Source organism: Cucumis melo, chromosome 8, assembly GCF_025177605.1.
Source record: "Cucumis melo cultivar AY chromosome 8, USDA_Cmelo_AY_1.0, whole genome shotgun sequence".
Taxonomy (NCBI): domain Eukaryota; kingdom Viridiplantae; phylum Streptophyta; class Magnoliopsida; order Cucurbitales; family Cucurbitaceae; genus Cucumis; species Cucumis melo.
This window is the reverse complement of record NC_066864.1, coordinates 8,424,255-8,441,028: the sequence shown is the minus strand read 5'-3', so window position 1 is coordinate 8,441,028 and position 16,774 is coordinate 8,424,255. Positions and strand designations below refer to the sequence as shown.

At 33.3% G+C, this 16,774-nt stretch overlaps 1 protein-coding gene and 1 long non-coding RNA gene across 4 annotated transcripts; one reads left to right on the top strand and one right to left on the bottom strand.

The window, feature by feature from the left end:
- The first annotated feature begins 4,572 nt into the window (after positions 1–4,572).
- Positions 4,573–12,471, top strand: LOC103500872 (serine/threonine-protein kinase CTR1). 3 transcript variants are annotated; one of them, XM_017047410.2, is made up of 17 exons: positions 4,573–5,338; positions 6,009–6,310; positions 6,477–6,621; positions 6,923–7,026; positions 7,113–7,321; positions 8,082–8,516; positions 8,622–8,662; positions 8,794–8,862; positions 8,976–9,076; positions 9,156–9,240; positions 9,376–9,474; positions 10,386–10,454; positions 10,560–10,691; positions 11,093–11,187; positions 11,267–11,432; positions 11,541–11,649; positions 12,032–12,471. In XM_017047410.2, exons 1-15 carry the CDS (start codon positions 4,778–4,780, stop codon positions 11,376–11,378), a joined length of 2,559 nt encoding a protein of 852 aa, XP_016902899.1. In that variant the 5' UTR covers positions 4,573–4,777; the 3' UTR covers positions 11,379–11,432; positions 11,541–11,649; positions 12,032–12,471. The 3 variants fall into 3 exon arrangements, with proteins under 3 accessions (XP_016902899.1, XP_016902898.1, XP_016902897.1); XM_017047409.2 differs by lacking the exon at positions 11,541–11,649 and having other exon boundaries at positions 4,574–5,338; XM_017047408.2 differs by lacking the exon at positions 11,541–11,649 and having other exon boundaries at positions 4,574–5,338; positions 11,267–11,472.
- A 2,603-nt stretch (positions 12,472–15,074) lies between these two features.
- On the bottom strand, positions 15,075–16,006 carry LOC127150639 (uncharacterized). Its single transcript, XR_007823211.1, has 2 exons — positions 15,949–16,006; positions 15,075–15,538 (listed from the first exon to the last, which is right to left on the bottom strand). It is a non-coding gene; the product is annotated as an uncharacterized LOC127150639 (long non-coding RNA).
- Positions 16,007–16,774: the final 768 nt, after the last annotated feature.

The following is a 16,774-nucleotide window of genomic DNA, read 5'->3' as shown; positions in this document are numbered from 1 at the left end:
CATTAGATTTCTATTTTAAAACCAAGAAAAAGATGACGAGTCTTCTTTCCCTCGAAGCGAGACCAAACCTCCCAGCTAATGGTCCTAGTCTTTGAATGATTGATCAAGGGTGTTAAAGCTAAGGACTTACCATGTGGTTGAGTGAAAAATATGAACTGCTAAGGATGTTCGTTATTCATGAGGGATATTTCCGACCTCAAAATTTTCTTTCAGCTTTAGTACTAAAATACTGAGGACCAAGTGATTGTAAATGAAATAATATAACAGGAGGAGATTGTAATGTGACAAAGTGAGGTAAGCATAATAAGTCAGAACTGTTTTAAAGGTTAACGCAACATTATGCTGATCTTGTCAGGGCAAATCATTAATCAAACTTTTTTTTTAGAAAGTTGGAATGAGAAAGATAGAACCCTAGGAGCTATGAACTAATAACTTCTTTATTATCATTAGTTTAAGGTGACCAATTATCAATATTTAAGAAAAAAAAACTGCCTACACATTTTGATATTTTTAAGTTTACTAATAAAACCTTCAAGAAACTATAATTAATTGAAAAAAAAAAAAAGGTATCATGTAGGGATAGATGTCTTTGTTTCTACATAATGTAGCCATATGTAATGGTAGGAACCAACTAATAATAGTATAATAGTATAATGCCAATTGGGAAATTTTCTTCTCTTGAGGAACCAATAATTAAATATGAAAATTTTAGAATCGAATAAAATCTTAATATGTAAATTCCAAACCTTAGATCAAACGTACAGCCAAACAAACCCAAAATAAAAAGTACAATAGATTAGATTCAACGTATCATTTAATCATGGGAATGGGTACATAGAAAACCCAAAAAAGAATGAAAAAGTACAAAAATCTTATAACAAACAAGATTGCAACAACCAAGCAATAGAAAAATGGATTAAAATACAAAAGTTAGCTTTCTAAACAACTTATATAGAGTACACCCACCAACAATATAAAATTTGATCAATACGAAAATAATGGATATACTCTACTTATGATATATTTTGCATGTTTGGTCCAATGTCATTTCAACATGATCTCACTATAACTTGTTTGAATCCGACTTATCCCATCTTTGTGATACAAACAACCTAACACACTTCGGACAAATGAAAAATCATTGATATAAGTTTTAAAATGCTATTTTCATCGCAATACTTATGCGTATTTTTAATAAATCTTAAGTTTAGTATCTTGAAGTTGATTTTAAATTGTATAGCAAAAAAGCTAATAAATAATAAAAAAATATTGAAAATTGGACAAATAAAGTGAATGGTATAAAATTGAACAAAATTAAAAATGTTATTTTAACTTTATATCAATAATCTCTTGCAGTTTTTTCATAAATATATGAAATTGAAGCAAGTGTTAAATTATACACTGATTACAAATTTAGTATGAACTCTCTCAGATTAGTCTAAAAAGTCCATGTGAGTTTAAAAAAGTGTTTAGTAGGTCATTTGCTTTAAAATAGTTTAAAGAGATTCCCAAATATTAAAAGTGTCTAATATTGAACTTTTAATTTACGTCCTATTTTGACCATCTCAAAACTAAACAAATAAAAGAAAAGCTACATAGAATATAAAAAAAACATGTTTGATAGTAACTGTGTAGGTTTATTAGTTTCATTTGTTTTTAAAAGGACAAAAGTTTTGATATAAAATTACAAGTTTAATAACTTAAAGTGTTTACTTGGATATAAAACATGAAATGGCGCCGTAAAAAGACGGTATGGGATAGGGAATGAGATGCAAAGTATGGAGTAATAATGCAAGACAGACAAGGCGAGTGTTTTGATGACGGTCTACTTTGAATGACACACAAACAACAAATTCAAATTACAGGCTTGCCCCTGTTTCGGCGGTGGTACCCCCGACCACCTCAGCCGTGGCTTCAGACCAGAAGAGAGAGAAAACAATTTTATGTGCCGTTTAAAGCAAGCAATCGGCGGCGACAAGTTCCCATGTAACCAAAACCCCTCACCTTCGCCGCCATGGTGTGAACTCTTTATTCCATTTCTCTTTTTCTTTTTTCTTTTTGCACTAATAAATTCCAAATGTCTTCAGTTTTTATCTATGAAATTTTATAACTTTATTCATCTATTAAATATAATCTTCTCTAACTTTTAATGAAACTTCAACATTTAAACATTATTCATAAAATTTTAAAAAATTCAAATATAACACAAGTTAGATTTAACACTTTAATGGAGTAAATATTATTTTTAAAAATATTATTAAATATCATTATTTTTCTACATTAATTTTATTAAAATAAATTTAATTCAATGATAATTGATACGATAGAAACCGTCTCTATATCTTTGTTTGTAAATATGTCGTAGAAGAAGTAGGTAGGTAAGCAGAGGGGAAAATAGATTGGAATTGCAACTTTCGGTGTGGTATAATTATAGTGCCCATTCAGTGCCTTCTGAGTTATTTCTTATCCTTTTAATTAAAACTTCAAAGTTTGACTAAAAGTTTGTACAAAACGAAGCAACCAACCATTGACTTGACTGACTACAACTCCATTTTTACCCTTTTCTTTTCCAAATTTCACCGCCACTCCAATCACCTTTCCTCATTCCGCCCAAAGTAATGTATTGTTGATTTCTTTCTCTCCTTTTCCACCCTTTGTCGTTTCTAATTGTTCTTTTCCCATGGGCTGCTTAAATAGAAATAAAGTCAACCAAATCATTTTGCCTCAATTGTTACATTATTTGCCTTATTTTTTTCTATTCTCAAACCTCACCTACTGGTCTTGCCTTCTCTTACTTGTGTTTATCTATTTTGCTTTCTTTTTAAATTTATAGTAACATTGTATACATTTGAGAATATTTTTAACATGATTAACTTCAAGTTAATCCTTTTTTTTTTAATGTTCAGATTTATCTAGACATGCTTTTATTCAACTAAAATTATGGTAATATAGAAAAATATGGATTTTGAAGGGTTAAAGGCAGGTTAAAAGTGTTTTATAGCAGAATGACAGTGGAGTGTTTTAAACTATTTTAAAAATACACGCAAAGATGTCTTCATTGGGTAAATTTGTTGGATGTGAAACTAAATGATAATGTGTTTGTTGGCAATTTTGGAAGTATTTGCAAAATAAGGTCATATTTTTTTTGTCTCTTATTTGAATATGTTTGTTAATTAAATATAGTTTTTCCTTATATTTGCTGTGTAATTTTGAAGAGAGGAAAGTCGTACCATTTTTATCAATAGCCTCGAAGTTGCTCATAGTTTACCATTTTATTTTATCCAAAATTAAATCATGGTTTGCTTTTTCTAAAAAAGAATGTAAAATATGATTTAACTACAGATCTTATTTTCGCTTTGATCTTTTACTAAGTAAAATTTACCCACTTAGGTTAATTTTTTTTGTTAGCAGAGAATTATTATTATTCTGCATTTCTGAAATACGAGGAGATGTCAATTAAACAAGAAATTGATATATAGGTGAGTGGAAACAGAATTTATGTTTACATTCTTGAAAATATATTCTTATGAAAAAAAAAATACTACTTTTATGACTGTAATAAATCAAAAACAAATAAATCAATGCAATATTCAAAAGGGGTATTTGGATAACTGAAATGTTATTCGAACATAAGAGCATGCTTGGCCCTAGGGAAGTAGAGTGGACTCTCGTTTGTGACATGAATTAAATAGAAGGGGATTATGGTTATTTTACTTCTCTTATTTTACGCCTAAATTATTGCCAAACATAGTTCCACTCTTTCAGTCGTATATAGATAATGCATTATTTTTATTAAAATTTTGAAATTGAGGCTACTTCTTCTCGGATCAAATTTGTCACGTCCTCAAGTTGAAAACACAACATTTAGGTTAACTGTTATCGGGCCATGGCGGCCTTGCACCAAGTTGAAAAAAAAAAAAAGCAATTATGTCAATGATCTCAGGTCAAGGTTGTCACGTGATAGACTCAAACTAAAGAACAAGCATTATGTAGCATGGCTAAGGTTGCCTCGAGACACCATAAAGTTTATTTCAAAGAGTTTTTTAAATTTGGAAAAAATCTCGAGGTCGATATTGACCATGAGAAAAACAAATGTTTTAGTGGTCTCGAGATGCACTAGTCGAGAGAAGGAAACAATGTGTGGGAGAGATTTCAGCGTAAAATAAAGGAAGTAAAATAATTCTAATCTCCTTTTGCTTAATCCTGGCTCCAAACGTAGGATTGGTCCACACTTCTCATGACTATATAATAACTTAGACTATACTCAAAGACCTAAAATATAGATTATTATAATTTTAGAATATTACAATACCAAACTATTATTTTGTGGTCGTGGTAGTTTAGGATTATAATTTAGGTTGAAACACTCCACTCAAATATAGATTTTGAATCAGGCGAGGATGCATTAAGCTTTGATTAAGTGTGTCCAAACAGCAAGTTGTATTAATAATCTATGAATTCAAAGAAAAAATAAATTTAATTTTTGAAAACCGGATTGTGTCCTAAACAGGAAAATGAAGTGTCGATGAGATGAGATGAGATGAGATGAATAGTGAGAAAAAAAAGAAAGAGGCATAGTGCGGTTACTTACGCCACCGTATAAATTATTTTATTTTATGGCTCTCCCCCCCTCTCTCTTCTCTATAATTCGATTGTCGGGAAGAGAGAGCAGAAAATTAAAACCAGAATCTCCAACACACAAACCTTCCACCCCTTCAACAATGGCGGATTCTAGGGTTTCTATGGGTTTAAGGTGATACAGTTTCCTAATTTCTCCATGGAAATGCCTGGACGGAGGTCTGATTACTCTCTTTTAAGCCAAATTCCGGACGAGGAGGTTGGAACGGGAGCTTCCACTTCCTTTTACGACTCCGTAGCAGCTGGGGGAAACGTTATCAAAGGGAGAACCGATAGGGTTTTTGATTGGGATGGGAGTGGTGATCACAGGTTAAACACGCAGGCGTATCGGATAGGGAACCTGTATTCATGGATTGGTTTACAGAGACATTCCAGTGGAAGCAGCTACGATGATAGCTCTCTCTCTAGTGATTACTACGCACCGACGCTATCAAACCCTGCAGCAAATGAGATCAATGCATTGGAATATATCCACGATGATGATTTCCGAGTGATGAAAGCTGTGGGAAGTGGAGGTTCGTCTGGAAAGAGCTGGGCCCAGCAGACGGAAGAGAGCTATCAGTTGCAGCAGGCCTTGGCTCTTAGGCTTTCTTCAGATGCTACTTGTGCTGATGATCCCAACTTTATGGATCCGATTCCAGACGAGGCAGCTTTAAGATCGTTATCGATTTCAGCTGAGGCCATCTCGCATCGGTTCTGGGTTAGTGTTTGCTTTCGTTTTTTTTCACCTTGTTTGTTTAAGACCATCTCTCATGGTTGTTTTTTCTTGTGCTTTAATCATTTGGCTTTCTTCGGCTTCAATTTAGCTATCTTAAAGCATGCTTTATGTTGAGCATGTAATTCAAATTCGCTATTTGGTGTCATTAGCTGGTCTTTATTTCCATTACCTTTTTGTCAAAGGATGGGGATTTGTTTAGTGCGATGTTTCATAGGTTGGTATTGTGAATTAGCAGTATTTTGGATTTACATGAGAAAAATAGGAAGAGAAAAACTATTGGGAAGACAATATTTTCAATTTTATTGGGGAATGTTTAAACGTAGTCATAAATCATCCTGGGTCTACTTGCTCTTTTACAAGGTAATTAATATAGTAGCTTGTAACCAGAAGTGCCGGTTCTCCAACTGTAAAAGTCCCTAAAGAATAAACTGAAATATGGGGATTAAAGGTCTAAAGTAAAGTGTATGATCTGAAATGTCATTTTCACCAACTGCAAATTTAGATATATGAAATTGATTGGAAAGGCAGAGTTTACATTCTTAGCCCTTTCTTAAAAGAAGACTATGGATCCATAAATCGCACTTTTAACACAACATGTAAGTCTTTATCTTTGTCTGAGCATGCTATCTTACAATTTGGTTATACTCATCAGGTAAATGGATGCATGTCATATTTGGAGAAAGTGCCAGATGGTTTTTATCTAATTCATGGGATGGACCCATATGTATGGTCATTATGCACCAATCTGCAAGAGGATGGGCGTATACCATCATTTGAATCTCTGAAAACAGTTGATTCCAGCATGGGTTCATCAATTGAAGTAGTTTTGATAGATCGGCATAGTGATGCTAGCTTAAAAGAACTGCAAAACAGGGTGCATAATATTTCTTCCAGTTGTGTAACCCCAAAAGAGGTTGCAGATCATATAGCAAAGCTGGTATGCAATCACTTGGGGTGAGTTGTCTACACGGTTTTGGATTTGCACATATAGGACAAATGCCCCAATAGCATGGTTTTTTGATACCACTTTTTTTTTTTCAATTTACTTTATATTACTCAATAATCTTTGATCCTTGAACCGTTCTATGATATATTAGTAAATCTTCAATTGCATTAGCAGGGGTTCAGTTTCTGAGGGAGAAGATGACTTGGTTTCTGCCTGGAAGGAATGCAGCGATGACTTAAAGGAATGTTTGGGATCTGCTGTGATTCCCTTATGCAGCTTATCTGTTGGCCTTTGCAGACATCGTGCTCTTTTATTCAAAGTGAGAATTTATTTTTATGCGAATCAGTTGTATATTCTTAAACATTTTATAGATCACAATCATGATCTTTTCATTTTACCCTTATAATATATATCTCGTATCATAGTCAAGGTATTATTGTCTGTGGTTCCTGGTGATTGATTAATAGCATGTTACTTCTGGTGTTTTTGCTGGAATGCATCTTTTTGCCAGTATAATTTGTCATAAATGGTATAAGTGATACTTATAGTTTGAGTATGAGATGATAGATCTTATATGAATACTGTTTGAACAAATATGCCTAAGAGTATAACTTTTGCAGGTCCTAGCTGATTCAATTGATTTACCCTGTCGAATTGCTAGGGGTTGTAAATATTGCACTAGAGATGATGCTTCATCTTGCCTTGTTAGGTTCGGGCTTGATAGGTATGCTTGTTCTCTTGGCTGCTCTCAGTTCATATAAAGCTTTCATGTAATGTCTGAGTTCTTAACACAATAGTCTTAATATTCAGGGAATATCTCATTGATCTGATTGGGAGGCCAGGTTGCTTATGCGAACCTGATTCTTTGCTCAATGGTCCATCATCCATCTCAATTTCTTCACCATTGCGATTTCCAAGACTAAAACCTATTGAATCTACCATTGATTTCAGGTCGCTGGCCAAACAGTATTTCTTGGATAGCCAATCACTTAATCTTGTATTTGATGAAGCTTCTTCAGGTGATTTTTATCAAGAATGCTAAGCTATCATACATGCACGCACAAGCTATCATACACATTCACACATTTTAATCTCTTTACTTATATTTTGCTGCTACTACTACTACTACTACTATCATTATTAGCTTCTTTTTTTAGTTACTTTGAAAGTTGTCAAGCCATCTTTAATGAGAACAAGCTTGCAGAACTAGTGGCTGCTTATATTTGTTTTGTTACTCGGTAATTTATCTTATTAGAGAGTGGGGGATTTTCTGGATCATTCACCTTCCATTTTTAGCTATGGAGTTTAGACCTTTTGTAGGTTTGACTTAACTGCAACATATGTCGGGCTTCATAAAAGTACATAAAAGTACTGAACATTGTGATAGATATATACAACATACGTGATGTCAAAAGCATCTTGTTCCTAAGAATTGTGATGGATTCTGTTACATGATACATCCATTGTTTTTCTGCATTCCTCTTGTGAGTGGACTTGTTATTGAGGTTGAATGATCAGTGTTGTAATAAGTTCTTGTAACTCAATCCATTTTACATGTTTCTGTTTTTCTATCCTTTTTTGTTACCCCCCTCCCCTTTGGTCTATTTTTATCTTTTCATCGGATTGGGTTGCTGACTGGCTCTTTATTTATTTATTTAATGGTGAATTTGTTGCACTCTTTGGATATTTCATTTATCAATGAAATTGTTTCTTATAAAACAAAAATAAGTTCTCTAACACAATAGTTTCTACTAACAAGTTCAGAATTTTCATTTCCAGGGAATGTTGTATCTGGGAAGGATGCTGCATTCTCCGTCTATCAAAGGCCATTAAATAGGAAGGATGTAGATGGAAAAACCATAGTGGTTACTGGTGACAAGGACAGAAATTCTCAGTTATTAAATAAAAAAGCAGCCCAACTGAATACTCAAGATGGAAAGTCTGAGCAATTTAGATCATGTGTTGCTTCTCCATATAGTGTACAGTCGACCCCTTTTGTAGAAAATGTAGTCCCTTTAAGCCATATCTCACACATTGGTTCTGAAGATTCGGAGCATCTCTTAGCATTGTCTCATCCAAGGATGGATCATGCTAACAATTTACCATTTGTTGATGGTAGTCAGTTGATTAGAAAGCCAAATGAGCTTTCCCTTGGCTTAGAAGATTTGGTTATTCCATGGACAGATCTTGATTTGAGGGAGAAAATTGGAGCAGGTATATCTGTTCTCGTTCTGGAAGAAACATTTTGTGCCTTCCCATCGCAAATGAATTTTAGCCTTCTCTATGTAGGCACACTAACTCTTTACTTGGTAAATTCAGGTTCTTTTGGGACTGTATATCATGCTGATTGGCATGGCTCAGTAAGAACCTTAAATTTTCTCTTTTCTTTCTCTTAACATAGGTTTCAGATTTTGCAGTTCTATTGTTAATTATTTTTTAAAATTTATTGATACATGATGAAGACTAATTTTGTGTGCGTTGGAAATTTTAGGATGTTGCTGTGAAGATTCTGATGGAACAAGACCTACATGCAGAACGTTTTGATGAATTTCTTAGGGAGGTATGTGTCCAAATTTTCAAAGCACCCATAGTATTTTGAAGCTAGTTTTGAAACAATGTGTTCTACTTGCAAGTAATCATTCAGTAGGTTCAATCACTTTTCTGCATTGCTAGGTTGCCATAATGAAATGTCTACGACATCCAAACATCGTTCTCTTTATGGGTGCAGTCACAGAGCCTCCAAACTTGTCCATTGTAACGGAATACTTATCAAGGTTCTCCAAATTCCTCAAGGGTTGAATGCTTATAACTATAAAAGAGTTGTATGTTCACCAATTGATGACTTGATTGCAGGGGTAGTTTGCACAGGCTTTTGCATAGACCTGGGGCACGTGAAGTCTTAGATGAGAGACGACGGTTAAACATGGCATATGATGTTGTATGTATTGTCAAATAGTGTAGCTTTTAGTTGTTTGCACTTGTTATTTTATGAATGCCATTATCAATTATCATTATCATGTATTGACTTCTGTTCATCCTTTTGAGCTTACTGTTCTGTCATTGATATTAACAGGCAAAGGGAATGAATTATCTTCACAAACGTAACCCCCCAATTGTTCATCGTGATTTGAAATCACCAAATCTTTTGGTTGATAAGAAGTACACTGTGAAGGTTGGTGCTGAGAAAATCTTGGTTTCTAAATTGATCGTTGACATTCAATTTAAGATTCCCTGAGCTAGTCTTACTATTGAATTTTAATGTCATTCTTTATCAAAAGAAATAATAAATTTCTTGTCATACTCATGTCTGCCGGGAAAGTCTTAGTAATTGTCATTTTATTTGATGTGCATTTATTCAATGGACAACCCAGATGTTTGGGAGTCATCTACCTCAGTTTTGAAGCACTGATTATGCAAATATATTATGGCATTTCATTTCTGATTAATATGCATATATCTTCATGAGAATATCAGTATAATCTGTCTTCAAATTGAATTATGAAAGTTAATGCATTGAATTTATCTATGTTTACTATTCTTTCAGGTATTACTTTTTTTTTTTCAATGCATATGCATTGCGGCATTGATTTTTCAACCATGCAAACATGCTTTAATTACACATGCTGTGAAATGATCGAAGTTCCTCATTAATTGGTATCCTATGAATTTGTTTGATTCATTGCACTGTTGAGTAAAACTTGATTATTGAATGTGCATAGGAGGAAATCCTTTTAGGATGTTATTATAGCAGAATCCTGGTTGACTAGATTTTATTTTGATGGTTCTAATTATATTAGTTAACTTTCTTTTGAGGTAGTGGGATGAGACCCTTTGAATAAAAAATTGATTAGTTAAAACAGAATCCTGATTGTTTATGGTTAATTAACTTGCTTTTGCTTGGGGAAGGGGGAATTGAATATGAACTTGGTTTTAGAAAATATTGACTTTTTGTTGATACTTAAATGTGTTCTTAGTGATGGTGCCAGTTCCTTCCCATTTCCTACTCTCTCTCTCTCTGCGTGTGTGTTGTGTGTGTTTGCTTTGATCAATTAATGTGGTATATACCTGGTTGTATTTATGTAGGTTTGTGATTTTGGGCTTTCACGCTTGAAGGCACACACATTTCTTTCGTCAAAATCAGCTGCTGGGACTGTAAGTTCTTGTGTGTATGGAATTATTCCACGCAATAATTGTAAGATGTTTCCCGAGTCTGTACATTTTATTAACCTACAAAAAATACTACTTCCTATTTATTAGCCTGAGTGGATGGCACCAGAAGTTCTTCGCGATGAGCCATCAAATGAGAAATCTGATGTTTATAGTTTTGGTGTGATACTATGGGAGCTTGCAACATTGCAGCAACCATGGGGCAACATGAACCCACCGCAGGTCTGTTTTCAAGATTAAGATTATTTATTAGTGCTATAACCAAAAACTTTCTTTGATTTTTCCTTTGCTTGATTAATAACAGTTTAAGTTGTCCAAAACCAATCTTTTAAAGGGCTATTTGTTGGCTGAAGAATGGTGATAACAGTTTGAGCATGTTACTTGCTCTTTATCTCAGTTTATCCTATATTTTTATTATGCTTTACATTACAGTAAATTTGCACTGCGTAATCAAGTTGGTGACTTCTTATATTTTGTTGTCTGATATTTTACTTGTTTGTAGTTTATGTTTTTCCTGTGACCCATTAAAGTAGGAGGCTGAATAATTCTGTTATCGCGAAACCCTGAAATGTCAAATAATGATAAGTTAATTTGTCAACCTGATGGAGAATTATCCTGCGTAGGTTGTGGCTGCTGTGGGTTTCAAAGGAAAAAGGCTCGAGATCCCATGTGATTTAAATCCTCGAGTTGCTACTATCATAGAGGCTTGCTTTGCCAGGTTAGTTGAACTTCTGCAAGGTTTTCCTACACTGTTTTGCTCTCAATATTATCGAGTAATTTTTGGATTTATACTTCAGTGAGCCTTGGAAACGTCCTTCCTTTTATGAAATAATGGAATCGTTGAAGCCATTGATCAAACCTGCTACACCTCATCAAGTTCGCTCAAACGTGTCATTAGTTACTCAATGAGGGGACCCAAGGGACATCTCAATTTTGTTCATGTGAAAACAGAGTTTTCAAAAGGTTTGTCTGGCAGATTAAGATGCTGTTCATATAGATTCAGGTGTGTGTTCAGTATGGTTTCTGGTCTGATTCTTCTCTGTTCTTCACTACTTGTGTTCTTAATGGTAGAGAACTGTTTTGACTTTCATGGGGAGAGGAAGGAAAACTTGCGATCTTGAACAATTAGACAAATCTAGTCTTCTTTCCAGAATGCAAGCTTCTACTTCCATCTTGAAAGGTGTTACTTTTAGAGAGAGGTTTCTAAAAATCATACGTCCTTTCCAGTATATATTTTGGTTAATCAAGCCTATGGTTTCTCTATATTGAACTGTCTTAGCTTTTAATATTCCTTAATGGATGGGATCTAAAAATAAGGAGTGTTCCTACATGTCATATCTTCATGATAATATAACTAACTCTGGAAGTTGAGATAAGCTAAATAATGCATACAATAAATAATATTATTCATGCATTAGAGTCCTTATTTGCGTCAACATTTTTTCTGGGCGGGGTTTGATTTGCTGATATTATTGTTTCTTCTTTCCTGGGTGGGGAGGCATTTACTGTTTATTTTGCAATGTTCAAATTGTTGATAGCATACTGCTTGTGTTTCATTGCAGATTCATCCGTGTATATTAATTTCTTCGCTGAAAATGCCTCCATTTTTTAGGCAAACCAAGGAACTGCCTTCAGTTTTGTTGACACTCATGTTCTCTCTTTACGACCATAATATACGTATACCCTCTCCAGCTGTACAATGTCAACTGTTGTGCTCTTTTATATATGATTTTACCGTTGCCGCTGAGTCTATCAAAGATGGCCCACTCTACCCGCAGTTCTAACCTTTCCCTTTTGTACAAACAAATATAGCTGAAACATTCCATTGCAGGCAATTCAAATAGAGAGGTTATAACAAATCCCTCGAAGTGTCTCATGTTATATGGAGTGAAAAAAGCCGCTTCAAAATTCTTTAGCTGCCGCATTAGGTTCGAAAGCTAGAAGTGTTGATATTGTACAATAACGCAACTTTTTAACAAATCCTTTACTCCATTTTTCTGTATATCCATTTCTCAAGTACTCTGTCATGTTCTGTATACACATGGAAAACAATCGTCTGGATGATCCTATACATAAAACATATTAGAAAATTAGATAAATGAAGGATACAAGGAAACTGAAAATGAAAACCAAATGGGAAAAAAAATCTATTCGGACCTTTTTTTTTTCGTACAGTGAATTGTAGTTTGGGCCTACTTTGTTCAGCAGGCTTTCTTCCCACTACTTTGACATCTTCTGGCGACTGGGAACAGAACCAAGTGTTTAGCTTAGCCTAACATTTGATTATAGGACCAAAGTCTTGGGCAGATAGACTTGGTGAGTGCAAATTGTACGTCTTATTCTCTTTTGTGCTATGTTGTCCCTCATCTTTACTTTTACTCAACTCGATCCTTGACTTGAGCTCTTTCAATCATGATGATATGGTGCTTTGTAGATTGATGTTCCACAAGCAGCGTGCGTTGGCGTTTGATTCAAGTAAAAAGAGTATGTTGATTCAGAAGGTAAAAGAGAAGATTATGGCTTACAGGTAAAAAACTATTTGAGGTATTGTTTCAGATCAATCAAATTTCTACCCTCCCAACGTATAACAAATAAACTAATATCCATATATAAGGATTTGAACTTCTTGAAGAGTTCCTGTCACATGTCAGATTATTGGGTTATGTTCACTCTGACTTTTGTTTCTGTTAGAAGAAAATAATAATAAGAGAGTATTTACAACAAGTCTTGAGTAGTCTTGCTAGCATCATCACCCAAGATTAAGGTTTGCTACAGTGCTGGGGAATGTCCCCACGGGAAAACAACCCCATCCTTTGCCTGTCCCTTTCTTTAAGTGAAATTCTTTTGTTGTACTAAATCATACTTTTTAAATTTAGTACAAACCTCTTTTTCTTTAAATTATTCTTTTTCATGAAGAGTGAAAGAAAAATTGAATCTTTTTAAATGACAGTTTTTTTCAACCAATATTTTCTTCTAATATAATATACACTATGTATATATTTTTTTTAAAAAAAAACAAGTATTTGAAAATAAAACGGGTATGGTGGGAAAACCCTTCCCATCACCGGCCATTGCCAGAGGTTCATCTTGTGTTTTCAGTTTGACTCGATACCTAGTCAAACCAGGGACGGGGTGAAGACTCGATCATGTGGAAACTTTTTTTCAACCTTACCTAAGATCTAAGTAAGATGAGTATTAAAACTAATTGGGTTGATAATGGAATGACACTGGTGACCTAACACATACTTTACTATATGACTCAAGAAATAGTTTTATTATAGTATGAAAGAGGACATGACGATTTTAAATTGAGTTTGATGTCATGTAAGGAGCCCTCGACCTTTTTTTACCTTAAAATAAACGTTTCTTCGCTTTCTCCAACTCTATCATGCCCTCCATCACTCTCTACTTCCCCCTCTTTTTAAATTGGTTTTGCTTCTCCTATTATACATTTATTTTATTTATTATTAGGTTTTTTGGTCAATTAAAAAATTTTCAGATTTCAAGTAGAAGGTGATTAGATTTAAGTTTATGGTGTGGAGTGGGTAACTGAAATGGGTGGTGGTATAAGCTTCACATGTACTTGAAACATTTCTTTGTTCGAAGGTTAGGTTACTATATTTGTGGGACAATTAAGTAATAACTAAGATTGTGGCTAATTAAAAGTTAAAATTAATTTGATTGAATTTAAGAAAGTAGATTGTTATCCATGGAATGGATAAATCCACAATAAGATATTGATGTGCCGAAAGGGATTTATTATATATGTTATTGGTGATTGTAGACTTAATGGGTGGATAAATTCATAAAGGAAAAATGACGAGTGTAAAATCGAGACAAAAGGGCGTTAAATATCGGTGATTTTCAACTCCATGAGAGACTTGAAATGAGCTTAAGTTGAATTAGAACCTTAGGTGAAGCAATCCAAGAGGTGATCAGGTGTAAAAGAGTCCTCTCTTTTAGGTTGCTTCATTCTTTGTATCTTTGTTTCGAATCCTCATCTTGATCATCAAATTGGTCACTTCATCTTGAGTGATCACCTTTTATTGGTTTACTTCATCTCGAGTCACCATACACAAATTCAACGCTAATGAGTTTTTTCCTAATTAGATTTTGACTTTACATTTTTCAAAAATTAATTTAATTAACAATTTCATTTGGTTAGAAATATGTTTTCTTGTTACCATATAGTTTGAGCATTTTTTTCAATAAAAAAAACGTCATTATTTTTTAGTAGCTCATCTCCCAAGGGTTTTTCTTAAAAAAGAAATGGGTAGTTTTCAAATTAATCCAACCTTTGAAGTACTTTGGTTTTTAAAATAATTTTTTATCATCTGAAATCACTCCATAGACTTGTGTTACCGTAAATCATTATTCTTTACAAATGATTTGATTTTACTTAAAAGTATGTTATTTCAAACACGTTATAGGTATTATAAAGTTTTACCGTCAACAATTATAGTTAGTAAGCCAACTATTTATAAAATTTAAAAAGGAATATTTGAAGCATGGTGCATGATGTATGTTCTTCTCTCTCTTAAGTTGACTATCAAAACTCAATCATGCTCAGAATAACATACCTCACATAGCATGTGCAATTTAATCTAAGCAATTCAAAATTCATTAACAATAATTCATACACACTACAAAGTCATACCACCTATGTCACCCAAGAACTACTATTATTGTAACAAGTCAAATAAGAAGTCCCTATCCTATCCATCCCAAGATGGAGTAATTTTTCTTTTCCTTCAATTTTTGGAAAGAAGAATATTGAAATTCAGGACATTAAATCAAAGCTGTTCGGAGATAAATGAACCATTCTTCAAGTAAAATTCATATTTGTCATGCAAACAAATATTGAAAACATGATATCAAGAAAAAGAACAAATTATTTAAAAACATCATACCGCACATCAAACTTAAAATAACCTTTTGTGCATATCAAACTTAAAATAACTTTTCTCAACAAATTAAAGCGACATAAAATTGACAATTTTTGTTTTTTTTTTTAAATATATATTCAAGAAAATCGACAAGTCGACCAATCCAAATGACAAGTTGTTCACCTGTATATTAAAAAAACAATAATGAAAATTTGAAAGGAGAGATGAGAAAAAAAGAATCAATCCATCAATCCAACTTGAATTTTTGGGTTGACAGCATATCCCTAATTATAATAGGAACAATCTACTTCTTTTACAAAAGTATTGAAATTATTAGTCGAAAATCTTAATTAGAGTCCAAATTGGATGCAGCAAGGATAGTTTTAAATCCAATTAATAGCATGCCTAATGCTATTACAAATATATTTTCGATTATACATAAATTGAAGAAAAAATGAACTTCCAGACTCAAATAGATTTTACTCTATTGTCATAAAAACTATACATTAAAATTAGATGTAGAGAATGAGAGCTCAAAACCAAGAAAAGTAAATGATAAAAGGGAGACAGGAGGTGAAAAGAAAAGGTGATACCGCGGATTTGAGGTGGCTCTCGGTTTTTGCCTCCCAAGCAATCCCCATTGCCCATCTCCTCTACACCAACCCACTTTTCTCCCTTTCTTTCTTTCTTTCTTTCTAAAACTTTTTTTTTTTCCAATTTTGACCTCTCTTCTTGGGCCCACTTACTAACAAATCAAAACCAATTTTCATTTTTTTTTCTTTTCTCTATTCCCTTCCACAAATAAGAAAAAACTTTATATAAATCAATACAAGAATGACATTTATTATAATAGTATATACTATAAGGTGGGAGGGATGGCAATTGCCAATTGTATGAGCAACTATTAATAGACATTAAAACTTTGAAATAGAAGGTATTTAAATGTCGAGGGTAAACTTATAACATTTTATGAAATCTAAAAACTAAAATTAAAATTATATGGACAATATAAACTTTAGACATAAGAAGAAAACATATTTTTGTTAATAATTTAACAAAGAACACAACAAGAATGGTAGAGTGTTGATTAAGAGTGAGCATAATAGACAAAAAAAAAATATAGTCAATAAGCCAAAATAGACAGTGGTTGGTCGGAGATGAAGAGAATTTCAATCTAATCAGTTTAGAAAAAATTCAAACATCGTCACATTCTTTAAAACTTTTAAAGGTTTAAATCTACTAAGATTTATCAAACAATGACCTATTTGTACTACTTTATGATTGACATCAATTTAAATATTTACTGGTGAATTTAGTAACGATTAGGGCGAGACCGGTTTTAAAAACAGGAGTGGAGTAGTGGACAAGGAGGGGGCGGACCAACCAATGAAGGGTAAAATAGTAAAATGGAAAGGGTAT